The 27416-nt window shown below is 39.2% G+C and overlaps 1 protein-coding gene across 1 annotated transcript; it reads right to left on the bottom strand.

The window, feature by feature from the left end:
• Window positions 1-578: 578 nt before the first annotated feature.
• On the bottom strand, window positions 579-27416 carry LOC145485480 (polycystin-1-like protein 2). The gene is made up of 20 exons (XM_081464144.1): window positions 27269-27416; window positions 26397-26728; window positions 25247-25431; window positions 24502-24901; window positions 23917-24055; window positions 22656-23300; window positions 19817-19939; window positions 18759-18881; window positions 13754-13885; window positions 12743-13445; window positions 11974-12550; window positions 11160-11375; window positions 10491-10640; window positions 9421-9612; window positions 8970-9191; window positions 7475-8188; window positions 6379-6615; window positions 4235-5551; window positions 3489-3657; window positions 579-2694 (listed from the first exon to the last, which is right to left on the bottom strand). The coding sequence occupies exons 1-20, from the start codon at window positions 27414-27416 to the stop codon at window positions 1190-1192; spliced, it is 8229 nt and encodes a 2742-aa protein (XP_081320270.1). The 3' UTR covers window positions 579-1189.

Below are 27416 nucleotides of genomic sequence, written 5' to 3'. Positions count from 1 at the left end.
CGTTTGGTTTGGAAATATTAGTTTTATTGCGTGGAGAAATTAATGGATTCTTTATTATAAAACAAATAAAGAAGTTTGTTAGGAAGCGGTGGAGCACTCAAGAAGTAACGAGAAACACTCGACTACGTCTCGTGTTTTCCCCTACACTTCTTTCATGCTCTAGGCGCTTCCTGCGAGGCTTAAAACAGAACAGAGCACAGCCGACGGTTTTTTATCTGCTAATTATTCTAATTTAATACAAAGTGTAACTGACAACGAAAGACTTTTTTCTTCGAAGCATGTCTTTCAAACTTAAAACATTGTAAAACACTTTTTTAGTGCTATCAGTAGCACAATCACATGGAAGATAGAAAAGCCATAATTTAACAGGTTTCTGAGGATTCTTCATGTGTTTTATGAAAAAATATCCATTAATTTCCCCACGCAGGAATACTTAATTCAAACCAAACTTTTATTTTCCAAAAGAGTAAAAGTGTGCTTCCATAGTGTAGCCAAGGTAATACGTCTGCGTTCGCAGGCTACACGAAAATAGCAACTCTTCGAAGTATTTAGACGGCGTAGTTTGTTTGTGGGGCAGGGGATATTTATTTTCGGATACCGAAAACATGTTCCGTATAAGCTCCGATCCATCTTAAGGTAATAGTGCAAAATGTGTAAACACGCACATCACCGACACAAATATAACCATAAATGAATGGTTTATTACTTTAAAAGCTGAGGTAATTCTGAGATCAATAAGATATGGAGCAGACTGGAAGAATAAGAGGATACCATAGCGAGAAAATAACTTGGAAATAAAAATGACAGTAACACTTGTCAGGCTGACTAAAGAGTTACCAACCTCGCTCGTCCTATTACCGACTCGACCCTCCGAATGATTGCATTACACGTTCCTTTGATATCCTAACTGTAGCTTCTACTAATTAAGAGTTGTAGTATCATCCACCGAGGTACAAGTGTTTAAAGAGCTGGAAACCGCTACCAGCTGCTTTAGTTTAATAGCAAATGTTGCTAGGTTGCTAATCACCACATTCACCACGCCAGGTGATGAACCAGGTGTCGTAGCCGGTGCATCTTCACAGATAAAAATGCTTATATCTCTATGTTCTACAGTATAAGATTCTGAAATCATTCTGAGGAAGTATGTACTTAGAAGGGTATATTAAAACTGTCTGAGTATACAGTGTACCTAAAGGGCAGGAGCTAAAGAGTCATTTTTGGTGCATGAATGGTTTGTTCGGTGGTCAGAAGGATTAGCAAGCAAGTAAAAGAGGTCCTGAAACTCAGCTTCCTCTCTCAGATGATCACTCTCAAAATTTTCAGTTCGTCGGGTAAGGACATTGAGTCGTTTCTCCACCTTTTTCATTCTTTCCTCGGTACATTGAATAATGCTTTCAGAATTCAAACAGAAAGGTTCTGCATCCGAACGGCACATGTTAACAAAAGTGGTGTCGTCACAAAATAACTTGAATTCAGTTTGCCTTTTACTTTTTTGGAACATGTCCATGAAACGTTCTTCAATAAAGTGTGCCATTTCAAGCTCTTTAGCACTTTCCTCTGCATGTGTCTTTGCGTCAGAATAGGACTCATTTAGTACAGAAACTAACATATTCATGAGAAATACAGTGGTGGATAACATGTACAAGAAAGCAAACGTTGGGCCAATGAATGGCTTCTCGTTTCGAAGGTCTTGGACTGGGACAGCTTTTCCTAGGAGAAATTCAAACTGCGAAATGACTGCTTGCATGTAGGTCGAGTACTCAAGCACTATACCACCGAAAAGCTGCATCCCTGATATAACAAAAGCATTAAATACGATCAGGAAGAACCCTACGTAGGACAGTTGGTAACCTACCGACTGACGGAAAGATAAAAATAAGAAAATGACGTGAGGGTTGAAACGAATGAGATTTAAAAGCTTCAGTGTTACCATAAAAATCGCGACAGCAGTTGAGGCATTTTCCCAGTTGGCCCAAGATAGGGCAGAGTGAAAATGGACAATTTCATAAGGATTAGCTTGGATGTCTTTGATGCTCTTCAGAACATTCTTTGATCTGATCATATAGAATGCTACAGACGCTATAGAAGATATAATCATTAAGAGGTCCCCCATATTCCAAACAGACTTGAAAAATCCAAGGCGATGTCGGTAAAGGTGAGTCAACATCATGATGAAATAATATAACACCATGGCCATGAACAGAAACTGGCAAATGAGATAAAACATCAGAGCACCTGACTCCGTACTGTACAACTCGAGTGTCTGAATCCTCCTTGTTGTGTACGAAGCACCAGTTGATAGTACTTCGAAAAAGTACGTAGCAATGCTGATTAAGTTTGTATTCACGTTGAACACTTCGAACTCTAAAATCACCGCTCGAGTCTGTCGATCAAGCCATCCATGGCCAATAGTCTCCCTTAGGACGCTAGAGGCTGTGTTTTCGTCATATCCCAGTAATGCAGCATAGCCACCCCCTCCATATGTATTGAATGAAGCTTTTACCGGGTCATTGTCTAGTTCTTTAGCTTGCTGGTAACGCCAAGGCTTTGGACACATTCGCAGAGCTTTTGGCCATGATATATTGTAGGGGAGAGTTTTCCATCCTGGGAGACTCAGCATGGTAGTGTCCTCGTCCTCTTGAGAATAGTCGTAGTAACAGTCTGAGATGATATTAGAGAGTGTTCCGCAAGAGCCTTCAAAATAATGAAATATAAGCCACTAAATGTCAGTAAAATTACCGTTAATTTATTTGAAATGAAACTAATCCGACTGATACACTAAACGCTATGGCACGTGCTTATATCAGTCTTGATATTGTAACAGTATTTTTAAAGGAGGTTCAAGTTCCTTCTGTGATTCCATGGCAACTCCTTACAAATGGCACAAAAACATTCCCTGGTTTTGCATTTTTAGATGATTTTCATGTGATTGAAGTCGCCTCTTATTGACTAAATAAATAACTAAATAATACTGAATAATACCTGTCACAAAACCTCGGACGAGAAATATTTGATTTTTCTCTAAAGTATTGGTTGTTGCATTTATAGTGGGATTATCGACATAGCTTTATGGGAAATAATTGTTATTCTTCAGGCATACCTTACGATCAGACAACGCTGTTTAGGGAATATTGCAGCGAAAAAGGCTCTTTTGTTGATGTCAACGGTTCGCTGAATTTTGAGGGAAATATTCTGATGCAACTTTGAAAACTGTTACATTGAAATTAGTACACCGATATATGTTATTGAATAGTCCTTAAAGAATTCAAAATCAGTTCTTCACAATAAGGGTAAAGAGAACTGATTTAACTGCTTTCAGCCATCACTTTAGTCAAATTAACTTGTTTGAACGCGAAATTATAAAATAAGTCCGATTTCTGTGGAGTTAACGCTGAGAAAGAAGATTAGTTTGATTTGGGATGCTGCTAAGGGGTAAAAAGAAAGATGGTTGTACATTGAAAGTGATTGAATTCACCGTACGAACTTACTCTTTTTTATTCTCAGTTGTCGTAACCACGGCATGCCGATCAATATGGAAATCTTGTTCGCGATGTACACGTCTTCTTTCTCTTCAAGCCCATTGTACCACGGCTGGTTGTAAATTTTAGAAAGGAACTGCTGCCTCAACCATGTAGATAGCTTGTGTAAGTCGGTTACCTGAAAATGAGTTCCACTTAAGTTCAGCTCTAACATCTCCGTCTCTTACTTAGTAGAGTTAATTGTGACATGTCGTTAGTCTTCTTGTTGGCAAATGTCCTTAGATATTTGTGCAAAGGGAATCTTCAAATCACCACCATATGACGTCAGCTCTTTGCTAGGCGCTGATAACAAATAGAGAGGGTTTCCATTGAGTGTCGAAAGTAGTCAGGAAATAACTCTGGGTTTGGTTTTTTTACGGTTTAATTTGAGATTGGCTGAGTAGTCTAATTGGGAAGAAGCTGGTTTGGTTTTGGTTTGACGGCACTCAATTAAAAACCGCTCTAAGGCGGTAGCCCTTGTAGATATTTAATTTATGTAAATCCGTATTTGGATATTTTAAAGAAAATACGCCATATAATAAATATAAATTAACGTTTATTAATTATTTTGACTTTTTATTCATTCTTTGCTGTTACACAAAGCAAAATTGCAATCCAGGGTCGCCTAAAGAGGAAGACGGCATCAGTGTGATCTAAAAGGTCAAAAATCCAGTTGTAATGAGATAATACCTACCGTACCAACAGTGGAATCTTACCTTATCAAACTTCGTGAATTGATTTCTCATCTCTGTTGTCATCAAGAAACGATTTACATTCTTGTTTCCATAACAAACGATAGCCAAGAAGAACATAAATATTAAGTGAATGACAATGTCCTTCACCATGACCGTCAGTTGAGCCTCCTTTTTGAATCGTTCACGCATCTTCTCCATCTGATATTGCTTAAACCGCTGTTTGGGATTATCGCTCAGAGAATCGATTTCATGTTCATGTGAATCACCTTGTTCGCCGTCTTCCTCGGAATCTCCTTTACTGTCCTTGTTTTTTCTACTCAAGAGCAAAGAAATTACAATGACTGCCAGCAATACCTTTGTTGGTTGTACAACAAAAATATCTTGTCCATTCGAAATAAAAATTGAAGCAAGCCATTGCTCAGCAATTTCTTTACCCCACACTAAGCTGTAGAATAACGTGAACGTTGCAGCTGTAAGAGTTGTAACAAAGCAGAGAAACCAACCTATGTACACGCAGAAATGAGGCAACATGCAGCCAGTGTCACTTACTTCATCCACGAGTCGTTGGGCCTGGTCAATGTCTTTATATTTGTCTCCCTTTTTACTTCCTGGTTTACTAGACTTAAATAGGAGGACAATCAGGATGTTAACAGGTGCGACTATCAGTCCACTTTGTACTCCCACGACAACCTGCCTCCAAGAAAACTTAAATGGACCAATCTGTATAGCTCCATGTGATTCTCCATCAATGTTATAAAACATAGCATTAGCAATCATGGCGCTGAACAGCACCGAAAGACAACACGAGGCTCTTTGTACACGGGTGAAAGTACTGCTACATGCTTTACCAAACACTGACATCCACAGGTGACCGTCGGCAATCTTTCTTCCAAATCGCGAACGCACCTGAGCTGAAAAAGAAGTAGGACTTTGGCTATCTACAGTAACTTCTACCTGTCCATCGTCTTTTTCCAGCGCAAGCCATCTGTTTATCGGAAACGCCCACTGTTCTTCAGTCTGCCTGTCTCTGATTACTACTGTTTCTACAAACCAAGATGGATTATCTCCTGAATTGTCGTGTTCCAAAGTTATTTCTTTTAAAGTTCCAAAGGATTCCCTTGCGGTTAAAACAAAGCCATTAATACTTCCCCGTGCAAATATTTCACTTGCCTCTCCTTTACTTCGTAGTGGTATAAGGGAGTGTTCATCTATTTCACCTTTAATGTTCATTGTTACATTGGCTGTTGTTCCGGAATGTTTCCACACTCCAGTGCTAATAACCATGTCGTAAAAGTAGCTTCCTTCTTCAGTGATGGATACATGTCTGGGAGGGCAAATCTACCGTAAATATTGCAGACATTATAAATATGTGTTTTCAACCAGTATAAGGTCCATATCAGGAGAGCCGTTACCATTTCAAATTCGCTTTTGCGAGGTTGGATAATCCCGAATAGGGTGTTGTGAGACTCTACTAGTTCGTATGAATTACTAATAATGAAAAAAAACTTTGCACTGATTCCCAGCCAAATGTTATCCCGACATAAAAATTGAATTTGCGTTCGGCAAATTTGATTGTTTTGAAAGAAGGTGAGAAGCGTCCAGTTTTGGCAAAAAGCGTCAGAGAGGTAAATCACTTTAAACGATACATGTAGTCTGAAGCCAGCGACTTGCAGTTTAACCGTAATGACGTGAACATCATTGCAAAATGCCACATATTTGCCATAATGAATGAATATTTTCCTTTTTGGGAGTAACAAAGTCTTTAATTTCATTGCTAATTTGATTTTTACAATTACAACGGTTGGTGTACAACTACTTGTTCTATAAGGAAAAAAAAACCAGTCGTCTCGGGAAAAAATGATTTCGCGCGTCACCAAGCTGAAATTGGCATGTAACCAATCAGAAGCTTTGTTTACTGTCCTGATAATCTACAATATCAAGTCACTGATTTGATATGACCGGATTTGTGGATCACCTCACACGCTCAACTGTATCTGGTACACTTTGGTGGCTTATCAGACTCGTTTGGTCTCTCCTTGAGTATTCGCCAAAATCTGAACCTTTTCGGGACAAATTCACCTGATATGCCGCTTAAGCATGCCAAAAGGGTACGATTAGGTAAAAGTATTGATAAGCATGTAAATCTCACGTAAGCAACAACACACCTTATTTTCGTCTCTCCTGTCTGCCCTCTTCGCGAAGATTAGCACAATGAAGTACAGTAGAAAAGTACATGCAATTGTTACAAGTACCGAAATATTGCCTGTTTCACCAAGCCGCGTAAACTCAGTGAAAACCTTGTCAAAATCAATGGGATTTGGTGCTTGAATGAAGTTTCCGCCAAATGAAGTCAAATGGTTGCACAGACATTTGAGATGGAAGGTGTTTGAGCTAGGGTCAACCTACGGAGGAAGTCAGTATCGATTTGAGAAAAATAAAGAGAAACGTTACGTTATTCTTTTGCCTGCTTGTGGTTCGTTTCTATGCACGTTAGTGAACTTAAACTGCGTTCTCACTCTCACTGAGTAACATGATTAGCATTGAATAGTCAAACTAAAAGAGCCAATAAAATTAATGTCTACTATTACTTTTGTAGTAACAATGGTTAAATAAAATCGCCCATTGTACCGAACTCATCAGTTAGGTTCGGCAAATGAGTGGAGCGGCATTTGGAGCGGCAATTGTGAAGCCCTTTGGGCTCTGCTTTCCCCTCGCTCTCGGCCTTCATGGTTAACGTGCTTCATCTGAGATATAGAGATACTAAATAGTTGCAATCATGATCGAAATAAACATGTTTCGATCATTTTCGCCAGAGCAGAATGTGTACACCTTTCGTTGAGAAACATGTTTCATTCATGATTAAACTCCACACGTATTGTTCGGCCTGCTGTGAACTCATGTTTTATCTTTTGCAAGGACTATATTCATTGATCTAAAGGTAGCTTCCCAATTTCTCTGTCTTTTGAGTAAAGAGCTGTTCTTAAATTCTGAATTAAAGCATTCAGGAAGACGATTCATGCAGATATTGAATTAAATCTTGGAATTGCAACAATCCGCAAACAAAGGCTGTTTGCAATTGTACTCTCGTACTGACTACCAAAATGTGGCCAATATGCATTCAAGGTGAAAGTTCAACTTTGAGCGCTCGGCCTTGACTCCCTTAACTCCCTCACGGGTTCTTTAATTTAAATAACCATCAACTTTAAAGGAGGTGTGTTTTCACCTTCCAAGTTTAGTCACGCTGAAATCAATTTAGTTTACCTTGCAGCCGTCTGAGGTCCACTTCTCTTTTTCTTCAGACCAATACAAACAACTTGACTGGCTAATACTTATGGTGTAGTTGACATCTGTTGAGGGATCATACTGGGGAATAACTGTTTCAGTAACTCCTTTGGGTGGCGGATCTTTGAAATCAACACACGACCGTCTTTCACGACCATGACCAAGACACGCTGATCTTCGTCTTCTGGAATGTTCGTTGACACTTTTAGCTCCCAGGAACAACAGACCGATATAAAGACGACTTGGTTCCGAGGGCACCACTGTTAAAGAACTCTCTTCTAGAAGGCAGGATGTTTCGTTTTGTTTGTCAACTGTTTGGTTTTTACATGTTGATGTAACAGTAAAGTTGTGATCAGAGTACTCAATCGTAGGTCTTGCTCCAAATTTCAAAAATATTTCAATAACTATCCCTTGTTTTTCCGCTCCAATTTTGATAGACATGGGGACATCTGCTATTTCCGCGTAATAACTATGGAAAGACAATTTGTTTGGCTTTAGGAAATAATGATCAGTTCCGACGCTGGTGTTTGGCGGTGAACTCGAAATCGGAATAACTATCTCAATGTAATTTTCAAGGTTTGACACATTGATCTTTTCTCCATTAGCACTTTGAAGATCCAGACTGGTCACACTTGATTTGATCTTCTTGCTGCTGTTGTTCCAAGTGAAAGGATTGAAGTCAACAGCTTGCATCTGAAAAGGAAGCCCACAGAGGTATTCGAGTCATGAATCCTCTATATTTGAGGTTTATTATGGTTAATGCAGGCTCAAAGGGTTAAAGACTTCCTTTAGTTTAAGATTTTAAGATCTGACTATCAGATTTCATTTTCTATATAGCTATAAAAAGATCCAAGGAACTCCGCTTGTGAGCTTCCTGTTCTAGGTGCGGAATACTTTTTTCTCGCGATAGTATCTTACCGTTAAGGTCTCTAACAGGAAGTTGTTGATGCGGCCCTATAAGCACTACTTCCTCAACTCTTACGTGCAAATAGATTTCATTACAAGATGCTGCAGGCTTGTAAGTCACGATCGTGCCGATCGTGTACACAAATTTAGGTGATGAGCCTCCGGTGAAAAGAGAAAGATAGTCAAGCAAAGTCACAAATACGACTGAAGATCAACGTGAATTTCTAATAAGGTATAATGAAAAAACATAGATAATTTCTGCGTCAAAAAAAAAGTGTTTCTCAACAGAGTAAGCCACGTGCTATTGTCAGTTGATTCTTTGGGCACCTAAGAACATAACCTAACTGTTAATGAAATATTAACCATAACATAATCGCAAGAACGCAACAATCTTTTTAGGTCTTTCCTGGTTGAGGCTGAAAATAGACCAAACAGATGCCACCCAGAGGGAGTGGAAAGTATCAACCATTTTAAGTTAAAAAAATAGGCACATTCCTTTGATCGATTCAGATAAAACGTATTAGGATTGTTATCACAAGAATCTGAACGGCAATAATGGTCTTCTTACCTTTGCATTGATATTTCCACCACCCATATCTCCTACGTTAGCAGGTAGCTTAAATTTTGTTGCTCCGTTTTCCATACTGAGTCCCTTCACATCGTGAGTGGAGACCTTCTTTAACGATATTGCCAAATTATTTGTTGTGATGACTAAATCTTCGGAAGGAACTAAGCGGGTAAAGAATGCCTCGCTCATGCCGTTCAATTTTTCCAAAGCTTCTTTCACGAACTGCAGTAAGAAGAGAAGTAATATTTGTCGGCATATTTCCTTTAATTGCAAGTTGCTGATTCAAGTTAAATTTAACACGGCTACAGTTTTAGTTCCTTAATTCACACTAGACACGAGCAATATATCATCGAAACAATTCTTGTAACGCAGCTGTGTCAATATGGCTGTTATACAATTGTCCAGACTACTTAAATCCTAACTTCGTTAACTGTAACTCCATTAGTTATACCTGTGATGATTGGTTCTCATCTTCAGCTGTGTTTTCTTGATCTGTACCTGCTGCCGACTGAAGAACGTTCGTGAGGCATTCTGTAACACTCTTAGCTGTTTTCTCCAGTACAGGAGAAAATGGCTCTTCTAAATCATAAAGAGCATCAGATAGCAAATTTGCTGCCTTATCTGTCATTTGCATTGTTAATTCCTAGAAAAGAACATTAATAGTGTAGTTAGTAATATAAAAAATATGACAGTATTTCATCGCATTTCCAACCACCAAAAAGAGATTTGCAGTAGAAAATACGACGTAAATGGGAGTATTTTTAGGCGACCTTGGAGGTGTTTGGAAATTTAAAGAAACACTTTGTCTAGGTTTTGTTATATCTTTTTCATCGAAACGAGATCCAAGGGGAAAAATAAGAATTAAACTCCAAGATTATATAATTTCAAACTCTAGATTTCAAACTCTAGATTCCTAGATCCTGCCCAGACTTGCTCTAGAACCCCAGATCCTGCATACGCGTATATCTAAAAGAAGCATCCAAGAAAGGTGAATATCCGTTGATGTATGAAGTTTGTAAAAGGCTGGTGGGGAGATTGGGTTAACGTAATAGAAATGGACGGTGGATGAGATGTATTTTGTCTCTAAGGAAAGTGGTGTGACTACATGTGAACACAGTTATAATAGTTTCATTGCCTGGCACTACGTAAGAATTTATCATGATCAAGCACTCCGTTGTATTATTGGTCTAAGTCTTCTATCTTGGGATATTTCATTTCGTAATGTTTATTGTAGAAATTCATTCTACCATTCTCTTTGGTAAAACTTTAATTAAAGAAAATCAGCTTTTGGAGTATTCTCTCGGCCATATACTAATACACAAATAACTACTGGACATTAGTTTAAGAGACAGAACAACGGACAGATGGACACGAAAGAGGGACAGAAAGACAGGCAGACAGGCCCATGGACAGACAGAAACAGACGAACGAAGGGTTGGATAGATACGGATATAGATAAGGATATAGATAAAGATATAGGTGAGACATAACGTGAACTCAGATTTAGCAGATTTTACTTACTATACTATTACTGTTACTGTTGCTGCCACTGCCACTCGCTTGACGTTGTTCGCTACTCATCGCCAAGTTCACTACGGACATAATCAAGCGAGACATATCCAGGTTCTCAGGCGATATAGCTGTAAACTTTTCAATTAATGTTCTTGAAATCTAAAATTTGGAGAAAACAACATCATTAATTTTAAGAAAAACTGGAATGACTTCACTGTGTTGTGTTTAAATTGACCTTTGAGTTCTTATATCTATCACTAACCACCTGCATACTCGTGATTAAGGCATCCATGTTCCGACCCTTAGTATGTCCAGCTTACAAATTGTATCAACATTGATAAAATCTAGCAGCTAGCATAAAAGTTTTGTTACACTGGCAAGGTAGATGTAGTTACTGTAACACTCATGTTATTCGATATACGAGTAGCACACAGACGAGTTTTTTTAACTTAGGGATGTATTACCTGGTACGGAAGATGTCGAGTCTGACAGTAGAAATTCAAGCACACATACATTTACTCCATTAACACATTTTTTGTATGTTAGTATTCGAGGAAATTCTTTGAAAATACTTTACTGGTATGGTATAGTGTCGAGTAATTTAGCCTATAACGGTAATAGGTTATACATCGAGCAGATAAAGTGCTTTTATCTCTTTATTATTGTCTTTTTACATACCAGTCTTTGCAAATTTGAATTATGTGTTTGTCCACAATCATTTTTCTCGTTGACAGACTTGAGGACAGATCGGGAAAGCTGGACAGCCTGGCTGAGTTCACCTTTGTTAAGAAACTTGTCCAGCTTATTGCCATCCCCGAGCAAGTAGCTTTTTAACTTGGTGGCAACTTTATCTATCGGTAAAAGACAAGGATCCAGGGCGGAAGATGGCTTCACCTGCAGATGCATACATCCACTGATCAGCTGACAATTACATTTCAATCACAAATCCATAATAATCACTACTAAATTCTGACTTAATTCACTTTGCATATTTAGGCTAAATTAGAAAAAAAAATGATTAAGAAGGTGGAGTTGGATAACAAACGGCTTTTACAACGTTTAAATTAAGTTTTCAAAAATAGCTTCTCGAATACTGCGAGATACTGGAGACTGATGTGCTTTTCAGTTTAACAAACTGACATCAGTTTTTCATGCGTCTGTCCTGTTATTGATCATGGCTTTCGTCATAACATCATCAAAGTGGCTGGGTCCGCAGACTACCAGTGTTACGATAACTATCCGCAGACTTCCAGTGTTACTCTAACTTCAAACTGACGTCAATTTGTTTTTTTACAATAACAAATTGTCAAGTTGTCCGCTCTCGTTCGTTGACGCATCGCATGAATTATAAATTCATGCGTCTGCACTTTTATTGACGATGAAAAGTAGCCAATGAGCACGCGAGAATTTCTACAGTTATCGTAAAACGTCCTTTTGTAAATAGCACAAAACGAATTAACAAAAAAAAAAAAGTTGAAAGTCATCTGGATACCTTAACAAGAAGACTCACTACAACCGCAACACCAACAGCATTCTTGACAACAATGTTAATTTGCAACTGGTAATCATCTTGTTGAGATCCCGCTGGTAAAACTGTAGGTGCAGATTTGGGAGAGCTTCCGTAAGATATTGGCTCCTCTCCAAGTTGAAATTCATAATTTAGTGGTGAGCTTGCATCTTGCCAATCGAAACACTTGAAAGTAAACACTGTCTGAAGAGACACGCCTTCATGAACTGATGGTGTGCAGTACCCGCTGTGCGGTGCTCCAGCTGTCTCAAACTCGAGCACGGAAAAACCTTCTGTTCCTTCTAGAGATATTACATAGAGCAATAAGCTGTATTTCGTTTTAGACTGCAATGAGTTCTTCTTGATAATCATATTGGTCGCATTCAAAGCAGTTGAAGTCATGTTAGGTAGAATAGGTACATCTTCCCACGTGGCGGAATTGTCATTCAATCTTTTTAATCGCCATTGATAAACTGAGCCATTGCAAGGGGAATTAAGGCATTCTGAAGTCACTCGGAGCTTGTTCGAAGCCGATACTACTGCGCCACAGTCTACAAAGCATCTGAAAAAGAACATAACACATGAAATTGGTTTGGTTTAAACCCACTAGTATTTTTATTTCTCCTTGAGATTGGTATAACAGTAAAGTGTTTCTGTGTAACTTGTTGGTAGTGCGTTCAATGTACGGTAATGAACCCTTTTTTGTTTCAAAGCCCCGAGATACCCTTCAATTAAAAGTCACGGTAGTATGTACCTTAGAGTCGCTTGGGGTACCTCTCCCTCTGCTATATCAAAAGACATCTCGGCAGTGGAGCTTCTGTCATCTTTTGAAACAGTTAGCCTTAAAATATATGTTTTTCCAACTTCAAGCTGGCCAGGATCGATGCTAATAACAGTGGACGCGTTTACGTGTCCAAAAGCACCGAAACAATCATTACTCAAAGAAGCATTGTCTTCCGAATGAAGGCATGACCAGGCGAAATTTAAGCCAGAGTGATTTCCAGGGCCAATGTCTCCATCATAACTGAACGAACCATTCACGGTAACAATTTCCACAGAACCCCAGCGAACACTACTTCCTCCGTCAATAATGGCTCGCACTGGGGCCGCAATGACCTCAATAAAGCCAAAGTCAAAGGCACTAAGAGTCTGTGGGAACTCCGGATCACCGACTGTAAATAAAGCATTAAACTTGACTTGATAGATGCCAGCAGGAATGGATCTCCTGTTTATGGTCCACTCAGTTGTCCCTTGGCTTACTAGTTCTCCCTCTGTTGACTCTGATGCTGTGAGTTCTGTTTCACTAATGATGCGCCATTCCAAGTTGCTTGACAACACAGCAACATCACTTTGTAGACCTTGGATTATCGCTTCTTGGACACTTTTCACAGACCGCTCAACAACACTTGCATGGTACTTGTCCTTGGAGATGTTTTTAATGGTTACTGAGAAGTCTCCTGACAATTAAAATTGACCAAAGAAGTAAAGGAACTGATTTCCAGGTAATCCAGGGTGTCTTCATTTTATGGTTCAGAGAAAAATGAAGTTTTCAAAACATTACCCTCAAAACCTTGCGCATGTAAGTTATTTAAGGGAAACTTCAACCTGTCATAGCCTTACTTTGAAGTATCAAAGGCAAGTGATGCTTATAATATTTCTGCCATTTTGCGGGAGGACTGCAATCACCTCCTGCTTCTCCTAGCATTGAGGTGAAGCGTGTGAATATGTGAACGCCTTAAAAACCTTGAAAAATTATCCCACTCACCAATAGGGTCACAGTTTAATATTCCATCACCAGTGTAACTATCCCGACACTGGCAGATAAAAGAACCTTCACTGTTGTAACAGTTAGCCACTCCATGGCAGTTGTGAGTTACTGCTGTACATTCATCGATATCTGTTAAAACATTTTTTGCTATTAATATAATTCAAGTATAGTAAGGTATGAGAGCTATCGCACGGTAAGCCCAAAACACTGCACTTGCATTTACATGGCCACTGGCCATTGTCTTAAGAATGCGTACAAAATGTAGTTTGTTCAGCTAGGATAAATCATACCCGAACAGTTCACACCATCTCCTGAATATCCTTGAAGACAAGTACAGTTGAATGAACCTTTCGTGTTGTTACACTGGGCTTTGACATGACAGTTGTGGTTGTTATCTTGACATTCATCCACATCTGCAGAGAAATAACATTCAGTGAGTCGACAGCTTAGGTGACATCCTATCGGACATTGCCAACTTAAAATGATTCAGATGTAGATAAAGTAAAGTTGTTTCAATGTTCCTTTAACTGTTTACTATGCTACCTCACTGTGTCTCAAGTGCAAACAAAAAGTAAGTGAACAAGGCGACGAGTGTCGGTTTATCAATGTTCTAAAAATATTACACATACTTTCTTAGATAAAGAATCATATTATAAAATACAGCATGGTTTATGGTTTGGTTGTTACCTTAATATTTGCTTGTTTATGTTTTAAAAAGTCATTATTGATCAAGAGTTTAAACTGATGTTATTGAATGATCATTCACACCCAGACAATTTGAACCATCTCCTGAATATCCTTGAATACAAGTACAGTAGAATGAACCAACAGTGTCGTTACACTGAGCGTTCACGTGACACCTAGGTTCCTGATCTTGACATTCGTTTATGTCTGCGGAGAAATACTGGACAGGTTAACCAAGGACAAGGGTGCCGCCAAGACCGACGCTTGGTCAAAAATAAATTCATACTTAACTTAATATTTTGCAGTTATCAAGATTTATTGATCAAATCTATCTGTTTAAGAACCAGTTCCAACTGAATATATGCATGTGCATAGGAACTGGTGGCGTTTTAATCGAGATGGAAACGCTAAATATTAGCCGTCGTGGTTCGTTATCTCGAAAATTGATTCTAAAATTGATTCTAAAACCCGAAATTCAATCCACTCATTTCGGGCCTAATTTTTCATCCGAGGGCTCACCAATGTAGCAAGGTTGAACAGCCTCCTCCTAGACTTACCATGGTTATTTTCAGATATAATCTGGCCATATAATTGATATTTTATAATAAATTTTCATGACGCGGGAATATTGTGCGGTCATATATATATAAAAAAAGACTTCGACTTCGAATAAACCCGTCATCGGTCGTTAAAAACGGACACAAAACGAGATGTGCCTCTGAGTTAGAAGATATGGTGTCTCTCTGACGCATTTGTGCGAAATTGAGCCAGTTTCCAATCGAATTTGCCTTGAGGAGTTAAAGAAGGCGCGTGGGTTTTCTTTTCACGGGAAGGGAAACAAAGGAGCTGCCGTGACTATACATTTGGATTGGTTTTCGCTTAAACCATAAAACAGTTGTTGAAAACCAAACGAAATCGCCAGCCACGATTGATTTATACGTGAATTCATTCCCCCAAGAACGACGGAGAGAACCAGAAAGTGTTTTCAGCTTGCGCTGCTCGTGACCAACCTCCCAGAACATCGAATCAAGACAACAGCTTCAAAACTCAACAAGTCAAACGCACCAAGTTAAGTCTTCCGATTAATATCCTATTTATATCATAACTTACACCCATTGTCATGCTTTTAGATTGTATGGGGACTAGATAGCTACTAAAATGTTAAATCACTATTTTCATTCGTGAGTTAGACCCTAGACTGAAGTCCATGGTACACCAGTTTTCTGAAAGACGAATCCAGATATATAGTAAAATCACCATGTAGCCACATATTATAAATCCGCTCTGGTTTTCCCACGCAAACGTCCTCGCAGTATTTCTACGTTACCGAGTGCTACAGGATATTTTACAAAAACCACATAATTTTTCAGTAATGCGTGACACTATAGGAGACAAAAACAACAACAAAATCGTCATTTTTCCCTCGCTCGTTCATATCATACGAACATGTTACATATCCTTTCTGGTTCATCCAGGCTGAAGTCCATGCAATACAGTTGCTGAGTACTTCGGGATATGTAACAAAATCGTCATAGTTATTTTTCCGTCGTGCATGACATTATAGGAACATATTACATATCCTTTTCTGGTTCACCCAGGCTGAAGTCCATGCAATACAGTTGCTGAGCGCTTCGGGATATGTAACAAAATCGTCATAGTTATTTTTCCGTTGTGCGTGACATTATAGGAACATGTTACATATCCTTTTCTGGTTCATCCAGGCTGAAGTCCATGCAATACCGTTGCTGAGTGCTTCGGGATATGTAACAAAATCGCCATAGTTATTTTTCCGTCGTGCGTGACATTATAGGAACATGTTACATATCCTTTCTGGTTCATCCGGGCTGAAGTCCATGCAATACAGTTGCTGAGCGCTTCGGGATATGTAACAAAATCGTCATAGTTATTTTTCCGTCGTGCGTGACATTATAGGAACATGTTACATATCCTTTCTGGCTCATCCAAACTGAAGTCCATGCAGTACAGTTGCTGAGTGCTTCGGGATATGTAACAAAATCGTTATAGTGATTTTTCCGTCGTGCTCTTTCCAGAATCGCTCGGCATTTCTCGAAAAGAATTACATCATGTACTCGAGATTTCTATCGCTTTTGAGAGCTTTGACATAATTTTTGAGATGATTTCCTGACTGCCCATAACATTAACTGATTTTCAAAGTGTCGGTGCACATGATCTTCGAATTCGAAAACTAGAAAATTCAGATTATTTTTGGAATCGCTAAGCAACAAACATGTATACAGAGAATACCCTAAACAGGTTTCAATCAGCTTTCCGCGGAAAATCTGAGAACATTTCTGACTCTCGGGCATTTCTGGGCTGCTGGGCATAGTCACTTCGCTTACTGAATAACAGTGATAACTGAGATTAGCGAAAACGTTTCATCTATACGTGCTCCGTAGCTTTACAAGAGTAAGAAATGTATCAAAAAGTCTAAGTTTTAAACTGGCGTCTGCGCCCCAACCTAGAAAACACATTGTTTCAACGTTATTTTTTCTTTTAATCCAAATTCTTCACGTCAGTCGCGCGATTTCCCGAATCGCCGACTATTAAAATGTTCTGTATCTTTCTGACACGATGGAATTGTCTTACAGTAAATATAATTTCACACTTTAGGATTATGACACATTCGTGCAAAACTTGACGCGTTTTGTGGTACATAAACGATCACCGACAGGGATATGATTACACTGGAATGTTGTAAGCCACTGGATATCCCGTGGAGATGTAGGACTAAAAGTTCTACATCTCCACGGGATCCCAGGTCTGTTTTTTGGTTGCTAAGAACGTCTGGCTCGTTAGTAAGATGGCAAAGCAATTATAAAAAGAGATAACAAAAGCAAAATAGGGAACGGAGCAAAATCAACAGGACACGCGAGGCGTACTTCTTAGAAAGCCTCAAAGTGACGAAGCTGGTGAACATCCGTATAGCGTTGACATGTTTTAAGCGCTGGGAATTTTTAAGCAAGCAGCTGTTTTAATTCCGAATGGTGTTTATCCTACGGTGTTATAGTTGTCATTTTTGGGCTGTCTCTGCGAGTTTATATCCGGCATCTCAAGACCACCTACCTCCCCAAATTTTATTTCAGTATGTCTATTCCATCGACTTAAGAATATGTCAGGATTTGCTCTGCAATAGCTGTCCACATCATCTCTCGAAGCACATTTATAAATTTATGTCAGAATAGCAAGGACGCGATTGTAGCATTGTATCTTTTTCTGTTTTTCAAACTTACCAGGAGATTACAACCACACCGATATTATTGAATGACTATTCATACCCAGACAATTTGCACCATCTCCTGAGTATCCTTGACGACAACTACAGTAGAATGAACCAGCGGTGTTTTTACACCGCGCGTTCACGTGGCACCTTGGTTCCTGATCTTGACATTCGTTTATGTCTGCGGAGAAATGATAGACTGATTAAGCAAGGACAAGGGTGACACCGAAGTTAACGCTTGTTCAAAAATAAATTCATATTTAACATATTATTTTGCAGCTTCCGAGACCTACTGAGCGAATCTAACTCTTTAGGAGCTGTAGTTAACTGAATATATATGTGAGTATGAATGGGCAACTCAAGAATCTGCATGTCCTTTGTTGTGAACATCAGTAAAGTAAATTTCCTGGACCATCAGGTGATTAACATAATATAGATAGATAGAGTGGATACTGGAATAGTGTGCGCCTGGTTAAAATTTAGTAGATATTTCTGTTCGGCGTCTTCTTACCGGCTTCAGGAAAGCTAAAACGTTCCAAAAGACTGCACTTGCACCTACACAGACGCTGGTCATTGACTTAAGTATGTGTAGACAAAATTATATTGTTAAGCTAGGATAAATCATACCCGAACAGTTCACACCATCTCCTGAATATCCTTGAAGACAAGTACAGTTGAATGAGCCCATAGTATTGTTACACTGGGCGTTGACGTGACAGTTGTGGGTGTGATTTTGACATTCGTCGACATCTGCGGAGAAATATCAACGCTCAGCGAGTCGACTATTTGGGGTGATATCCTATCGGACATCAGTTTCCCAAAATGATTCAGATGTAGATATATTAAAGTTGTTTAGGTAATGTTTCTTAAAGCTGTATTTCTACATAAATCAATATGTCTCAAAATAAGGGACCCAAAATTTCTATTCTGTGGACTCTACAGTAATATGTGTAATTGCAAAAAAAAACCAAAAAAAAACCAAAAAAAAAAAAAACGATTGCAGCATTGTATTTTCTTCTGTCCTTTACTCTTCCCAAAAGGCTACACCTTAACTGATAGTTACTGAATGATCATTCATACCCGAACAATTTACGCCATCTCCTGAATATCCTTGAAGACAAGTACAGTTGAATGAACCAACGGTGTTGTTACACTGGGCGTTGACGTGACAGTTGTGGGTGTGATTTTGACATTCGTCGACATCTGCAGAGAAAGAACACTCAAAGAGTCGATTGTCGGGGTGATATCCTATCGGACATTGCCGGCTAAAATTACTGAGATGTGGATAAACTATAGTTGTTTAGAAAATATTCCTTAAAGAGAATCTTGACTAAAAAGCTAGTTTTGTTCTAAATCACCGGCTGGCGTTTGTGTTAAATTGTTTCAGCGATGTGAAGTCGATAATTCACTGCCTGTTTTGAATAGTGGGCATTTCCTTTTTCCCTTCAGCTATTTGAAGATTTCAAATTAACTGCGCCCCGCAATGTTTTTGTCTGCAAAGCTTGACGGGAAATTTTGAAGTCAATGCGTGGTTGGACATCTTTGAAATACAGCATTGAGTGTATGAAGATATGTAAAAGTGCTTCTAATCGTTTATAATTCACATTCCAGATGAATATGTTCAGTTCCAACGAGAAATCTTCCGTAGACTCCGTATTGAGATCTCTGACCGCGCAATAACGTCGTAAATTACCATAAAGTAAACATGAGGACGCCCAAGTGATTTAAGCTGAAAACCAAACACTTCGTCTTCGAGCCACTTACAGAGATATGAACCTAAAAATCCCAGGACCAGTTAAAGAGAACCATTGGGTATACTTTGGAACTTGAAATGCTTTTCCGCTAAGATTCCCTTTAAGCTTTATTCTACGCAGACCCAATGAATGTCAAATAGAAGGGCAAAGTACGTAACCCAGGTGACCATTGCTTACGGGCATCTTTGTCAGGCAGAAAAAACATCAATGTTCTATAAACGTAAAAGATACTAGAATAGTTTGCCTGGTGGTAATTTAGCAGCAATTCATTTTCGTCTTTTTGCCTGTGTTAGGTACCCAAAACCTCCCAAAAAATGTTCTTGAAGCTGCGAAACCACTGGTCATTGCCTTAAGACAGTAGACAATGTAATAGATAAATCATACCCAAACAGTTCACACCATCTCCTAAATATCCTTGAAGACAAGTACAGTTGAATGAACCTATAGTATTGTTACACTGGGCGTTGACGTGACAGTTGTGGATGTGATCTTGACATTCGTCAACATCTGCGAAGAAATAACACTCAGCGGGTTGATTGTTGGGATGATATCCTTTCGTACACAAGCTTCTCAAAATGATTCAGATGTAGATGTAACACAGATTTAGCCAAGCCTAAAAGCGGAGCTCCTGATTGCAATAAGTTAACTAGAAAGGAAAGAAGGGATACGTTCTTCTTCGGATCAGAAACTCAAAAAGTGATCAATTGTGAGCATGCCATTTATCAGCGTGTAGTGCCACAATTTTTCCGTAAAAACTGGACAAACCATACCCAATAAGCGTACGCAGTTTTTCCAAGATTGTTGAAATTACGCACACAATATATCAGGAACTTTTCAAGAGACAACTGTTCAAGGAGTGTCTCGGAATAACGGGAACAAAAACGCGCCAGGGGTTAATTTGCGCCGAAATTTAGCCTTTACAAGTACCCCCTCCTTCTCCCTTCTCCCCAGAGAAATAAACTAGCTTGAGCCTGCTATCCAATGGAAAAGCAGTACCAGGGCAGCAGTCAACCTCAGTTCTAAACCTCTGCCCGTGATATGGTCACGTGATACTGATCAGCAGATACCTTGTTTGTCAATTAACTACAACATGGATGTCCAACATCAAAGATGTACCTATGGTAATTTATGGCGTATTAGATCGATGGGTCACCACAGTTTCTAAGGTCTTGGGCTCCGCTCGCGCGCCTTTAGCGCGCGGAAATATGCTAGTTGCTTAGATAATGTTTTTCAATTATTTGTTAATAATAACTCCAAACTCCTCTCCATTCAAGCGTTTTTATCCCCTTAAACGGTAGAGGATTGTTAGCACCATGAGAAGATTACAAGTAATTTTATGCCACCCTCTTCTAGCGCTAGAGCATTTTAAGTCAATCACCATACCATAGCATTCCACGCCATCACCAGAATACCCTTGAAGACAAGTACAGAGATATAATCCGATAGTGTTGTTACACCTGGCGTTGATATCGCAATTGTGTGTTTGATCCTGACATTCATCCACATCTTGGAAGAAATAACACATCTTGGTTATTTTTTTAACGAGACCAATAATGTGGGCTCTAAATTTTTATTTCAAATACAATGTGTATTTCTTTGCTACAGTTTCTTGCCTCCTTTAGCTAAGCCGCAGCCTTCCGAAAGACTACATATGTACGGACTAAAGTGTAAACAATAGCAAAACATTGTATAATTACGCATACCCCAACACCTTACACCGTCTCCTGAGTATCCTTGAAGACAAGTACAGTTAAATGAACCAAACGTGTTGTTACACTGAGCGTCCACGTGGCAGTTGTGTTTCTGCTTTTGACATTCGTCTACGTCTGAGGAGAGGAAATAGAGAGCTGTTGCTATGACGAAAGCGACTCAGAGGACAACTACAGTCGAATCCCTACTGAGCGGCCATCTATTAAACGGCCACCTCTATTAGGCGGCCAGCAATCAAAGTCCCAATGATGGCTTTTCTATTGTTTTTACCTCTATTAAGCGGCCAACCGCTTTTAAGCGGCCGTAGTCCATTTCCCCGAGGGTGGCCGTTTAATAGGGTTTCGACTGTAATTGACACTTGCGCTTGATTTGGCATGAAGTAAGACTACAAGTAACAAAATTCGTCATTTAAAATCAGCTGATCTATTTTTTGGCAGTATAAATGAAGTATTTATTGTTGTTGTTGTTATTATTATTATTATTATTATTATTATTATTAATTGTTTGCCAGTTGTTAGCGTCACCACTCTCGCCAAATCAAGCGCGAATGCCAAGTTAGGGACTAAGTAGTCTCCTACGCAACCATTATGTAAGTCATCACTTAATATTTTCAATATTCCCTAGGGGGTGGAGGGGAAGAAGCATGGGATTGGTGACGACTCAGGTAATGGTCCTGGTCCTCGTATGATAGTCGATAGTTGCTGATTCTCCCCTAACTACCATCAACTATCATAAACTATATCATTCGCGCGATCAAACAGCAAAACTATCATCGACTATCATGAAAATTTTGAGCAAGCTAAAAGTGATTCATAGTTGATGATAGTCGATGCAGTGTATGGCAGCTGGTGGTCAAAGGGAGGCGCATATTACAAATATCATCGATAATATGCAGATTTGATAAGAGCCTCAGGCAGTCAGTTTCCTTGACGTTGACGTAGATTAAAACAGCGAATCTCGCGGCACTCTAAGCTCAATGTAGAACCCAGCGAAAAATTCAAAATAGAAATGAAAAAAAAAAAAAAAAAAAAAATAGCTTTCGTGATTCACGTCCTCCAGGAAACACAGAATTTGGTAATTTCAAGAGGTTGTTTTGCAGTGAACAGCAATGGAATGTATATCAAGATTTATAACGCTCGTGCACAGCTATTGTTCTGCTCATAAAAGTGTTTGATCGGTAATGTTCCCATTGCCGTCGCCATCGGGGCTTGCTCAACATTCCTATTCTGTATTCGCTCGAACTCCAGCGCTAGTATAACACAAAAATTAATTTTCTCGCACAAAATACAGAGCTCTGTGTTCGTAGAATTTTATGTTGTCAGTGATTTAATAGGTCCTTGCTAGTAACATCAAAAGTCGTGTGATTTACATTGTGACCAAGGAATCGTTTTGTAGAGGGATTGGGTTAGTAATTGACAAAAAAGTAAAAGACGAAACATCCAGCGAATTAGGAATCAGACTCACTCTGGGCCGCCTGGTTAAAAATGCAGCTAAAGAGGTCACAAATGCCTACCTAGACCATTCTTTTTCACTTCAAGTATTTGCCTTGCGGTCAACGCAGCGTCGAAAACTTGAATGGCCGCAATTCTGCCCAACAAATACCGTGGATCGTAGTCCTTTACACCTATTCTGACGTTATCTTGAGTAGCAAGAGTTATGCCAGCTCCGATACTCTGCTGCACAACTCTTTCACCATTTAGCCAAATGCTTGCAATACCAGTATCGTGATCATAAGAAGTGCCAACATAATACCATTTGTTTAGCGCCAGGGGCTGATCAGTTGCCAAATATGGTAACTGAGAGTAATTACGGTGCGCATAACCAGCATAAAGGTTTCCTTGAAATGATATCCGAAAATGAACGCCCCACACCGCATCACGTGTTCCATAGCTGAAGATTGGTGCATCTTCTATACTTTCAAGATACAACCAACATAAGATTGTGATGGAATGTTGAACATCCAACCCAACATTGTTTGGAAGCTCAACATAACTGTTAACGTGTCCATGGAATTGGTAAGAGCCACCGTCGTTATCATTCGGGCCAACTGCGAGCGTTGTCCCAACAGAGGTACCCGGGGGTTGTTCGTTGTCGATTTCGCATGTTGTAAACCAACTGTTGAGAGGATAGAGGGCCTTAGGATCTGGAATACTAACGGCTAGAAGATGAAATAATAACAACATAGAAGAATTACGGACACGTTAATTTAAACTGAGCTTATTAGAATATATGATTTTAAAAATATAATCATTCAATCTGTAATCTTTTTATATTCTTTCTACATCCTTCCAATTCTTTATTTACTGCTTCTAATAATGCGTTAAAAAACATTTTTCTTTTGTACAATTAGTTGGTCACAAAGATCATTGAACTGGAAATTATTCATTGATAGTAAATTATCATCTGTTATACCATAAATAAAATGATTATATTTTTATTTTTCTTACCTAACGTAATTAAGTTATTGACACTTAATAATAATAACGATGTACTTTGTACCAAATAATGGAAATAAAATTGTGGAAAAAAAATACGATAATTGAACTTACTGTTGTTTAAACGAGTTGAATTTGTCATTTTCGTTTAAAGCAATACCTTATTTCTCAACGGACTCACGAGAACTACTTTCGCATCCAAACAAATTTATGGAAGATGTGCTTACAAATGCGCGTGCGATTCGTGATTGCTATTAGAAGGGAGACTATCGTATACAACATGCATGTACAGATTGTTATGTGGAAATCTTCGAAAATATAGAACAAATATTGGAGTACCTGTGCAGCCATAGAGCTCCACCCTCATCGATATAGCGAGATACCAGTCTACCGGTAGAAAACGAATGTAACGCGATGTGATCGGTGGGGTTAGATCATGATAAACAACAGTGTTCTGGTCTGTGTTTCCAGCAAACTCCTACATGAATAACAAGGCAATTGTCAAATATCCTCCTAATATATCCTGATAGTTTCTTATTACATAAGCTACTTGTCCATCGTTAAATAGATAAGCAGCGTCTTGTATCATTAAATCAATTTCTACCTTAAATCTGCTTGGAAAGTAAACCCTTTTTCAGGTCAGCCATAATTTACTTGTTAAAAGCTACTTCAAGGTGAAGATGAATTTTAGGAAATGAAAACTGAATCCATGTGGTAGCCTCGTGGTTAAGTTGATTGGGTACAATTCCAGTCGGTGCCAAAGATGTCCTTCGTCTTCCAGGTGGCCTAATTTGGTATCTGGGAACATTATTCCTGAGGTGTTTCTCAGAGCGCCTTTCTTTCTAGTATTCTGACATACATCGTTATAATTACTTCCGCTTTATCGAGCTGCGGAGCTTACCCACATCATATCATACAACATACCTTGTCTGTGCTTTGTCCGTGTTCCTTGTAGGTCTGGAAATTTACTCCAGCGTCACTGTACTGTAACTTGTACTTAGTAACCCGATGAAGATAATTAACGCTATGTCTTCCTTGAGTAGCTGCACCTGTCACTTTAGTGTAAAGACTACCAAGATCTACTTCGAGCCATTGATTGGAATCACTTGTGCCCGCCCTCCAACCTCCCGTACCACCTTCAAAGTTTAGTCTAGCCAGGAAAGCGGCATGATCTGCACTTAATTGCGAAGAGGCACTAATTTGTCCATGAGGGATTTCATTGTTCTCCATTCCAAGAGCTTGTTGACATTCTAAGTGAGAAACGGGATCAATACCAAATAGCGAGAGAAGAACGAAAAAGCGAAGGAATAGTGAATGGCGAAGACTCGATGGAAGCAATTCATTTCGATTAGGTAAATAATAAGTTGTAGCGGTAGGCACTTTATGGTTTATATAGTTATTGTCTTGTCGGGTCGACCACTATTAAAGGAACTAGGCCACGGCTTGAAATCCTTGTCAATCTTATCCATCCCTAACCATCCTTGTTCCTTTATGGTTTATTATTATCTCTTTAGTGTTTTTCTGTCTCAGTAAATTATTATTTTCAGGTTTCCTTCTGACCAGTTTAAAGGTAATTCTGTACGCGGCCAAAATAACTCGAAATACCGTGATTGAGTTCCTTTAATGATCTCAATACTTCGAGGAAAATCAGTACAATTTCAAAATCTACTAAACAGCTTTTCGCAAAATGCCATTTATCTCAAATATACATGTACCTTTACAACCATAGAGCTCCACCCTCATCGAAATCCAACAATGCCAAGCTACTGGTTGGAAACGTATGTAACGTGCCCTTATTGTTTGGTTTAGGTCATGAGAAACCACACTGTCCCGGTCTGTGTTTCCAGTGAACTCCTAAACGAACGTGAAGCAATTTGTTAGACACTGAAATTTTTTTAAAAAAAATAGGTTAAGTCTACATACGAGCCAAGTGGCCCATCATGCCAGAGCTTATCCTGATTTCTGTAGCATGAAGCAACTAGGGGTATTTCTACTCCCCCCTGGATTGGATGCCAGTCCATCGCAGAGTTACCCACAGCATTAAGTTCCCCAGTACCCATTTATACACCTGGGTGGAGGGAGGTAGTGCCAGGTAGGGTCAGGGCATTCACTCGTGTTAGCATTTGCAAAGCGCACCGACTATGAGGCCACTGCGCCTCCCTAAATTTTAAAAAGGAATGGCTTAAATCGATGACATCATCTATTAAACGTAGTTTATCGACAACTGATCTCTTAGGAATCATTTATTCATTTTAGTTGCAAATGAAAAATAAGTAATCAGCGCGGGATAGCGAACGACGCATTATTAAGTAAATACCATACGATTGCTGAAAAGAGGGAACCCTGCTAATACAAAACGACAGATGTACATTAACATAAATAACAACAACAACAGTAACAAAGCAAAGAACACCGAAGAACGGAACTTGTTAGCTTTATTACCACGGTCCTACTAGCGCTACGCGGTTGATAATCTTGTTTTCTGGACAGACGCCTTTAAGTGCGGAGTTCTCCTTCATTTTGGGGTCATGTTGGCGTCAGTGGTATTTTTGCTCGTTGTAGCAGCAGATGCCCTAAACGAGCTTATCGATCGATTACAAAAAGGAAGGACGGGCTATTCGTTTCGATTTTTTTCTGTCGGTTTTCCACTGTTCTATACTTCACAGAAACATCCAAGCGTAGCGTATTCGCCGGGAATAAGTCCGAGAAAAAGGCGTGATTGATGCAGGAACACTTATGTGGCTTCACTGCACGGGGAGTTCGACCTTTAGTGACAAATTAAAACGTCACAAAAACATGAATTATCTCGTCGATTTCACCTTGTCTGCGGTTTCTCCTGGTTCTCTGTAGTAAGTAAAGCTCATTCCGTCGTCACTGTACTGCAGCTTGTACTTGGTTACCCATTCGTCGTAATCTCCATTTTTTCCTTGCGTTGCAACACCAGTCACTTTAATGTACAGACTAATCAGATCAACCTGGAGCCATTGATTGGAGTCATCGACGTCAGCAGCCCAGCCTCCCGACATGTTTGCAGTCTCTTGAAGGTGAAGCCTTCCCTGGAAGGCAGCCTCGTCATAACTCCATTCAGAAGAGGCAGTAATTTGCTCGTTAGAGATTGTGTGGTCTTCCATGCCAAGAGCTTTTGTACATGCTAAATGTTTTATGGAATGGATACAAATTCAAAGATCATTCTGGAACATTTCTGTTTCAAGACGTGGAGTTTAAAAATTCCCATGTTGGAAGTGTTGGTGCAATTTAGGCATTTGGTTTGGCTCATCGAGAAATATGTTTCTCATGATGTTATGTAAGCAGCTGAGCAATTATAATTAAAAGGTGTCTCGTTTAGCTTTGCCAGTGTAATAGTATAACGTTTCCTTGATTTTCATATTCACCGCAAAGTTCGATTCTTCGTAGGAAAAAAAATGTTTTTTGCCAGCAGAGCGATTGTTGTCAAATACCGTTAAACTCGTATCATAGACTGTCACCTTTTAACCTTCACTCTTTTTTTATGAAGTTTTTCGATTATGCATTTAAGGATATTTTTCCAATATTTAAAAAATAACGGTGTTCCATGAAATAATAATTTTAGCGCTCCGAAACAAACGATAAAATATGGCGGCGGATGTCACGAACGGCGTGCATGGTACGCGAGGTCCCATTCATGTTACAGAACCTTAATAAATGATATTACCTTCTTCGCAATTGTCTCCGTAATATCGTCCAGAACATTGGCAAAAGTAGCTGTCATTTTCTTTTAGTATACAGCTTCCTTGATGTCGGCAAGGGTCGCTGGTACATGGAGTCACTAAACGACGAGAAAAGTACACGTAGCTCCACAT

This window comes from Orbicella franksi, chromosome 4, assembly GCF_964199315.1.
Source record: "Orbicella franksi chromosome 4, jaOrbFran1.1, whole genome shotgun sequence".
NCBI classification, from domain to species: domain Eukaryota; kingdom Metazoa; phylum Cnidaria; class Anthozoa; order Scleractinia; family Merulinidae; genus Orbicella; species Orbicella franksi.
Note: the sequence above shows the minus strand (reverse complement) of the source record. Positions and strands in the feature narration are given on the sequence as shown.

What these genes read in the sequence shown, in the direction of transcription:
- LOC145485480 (XM_081464144.1), bottom strand. Translation starts at nt 27,416, where the DNA reads ATGTGGAGCTACGTGTACTTTTCTCGTCGTTTAGTGACTCCATGTACC. An exon ending in GGAGCTCTATGGCTGCACAG is followed by an intron (nt 23,301 to 23,916) that starts GTACTCCAATAT and finishes TTCATCTTCTAG; the next exon opens with CCGTTAGTATTCCAGATCCT. An exon ending in GTACCCCAAGCGACTCTAAG is followed by an intron (nt 12,551 to 12,742) that starts GTACATACTACC and finishes GTTCTTTTTCAG; the next exon opens with ATGCTTTGTAGACTGTGGCG.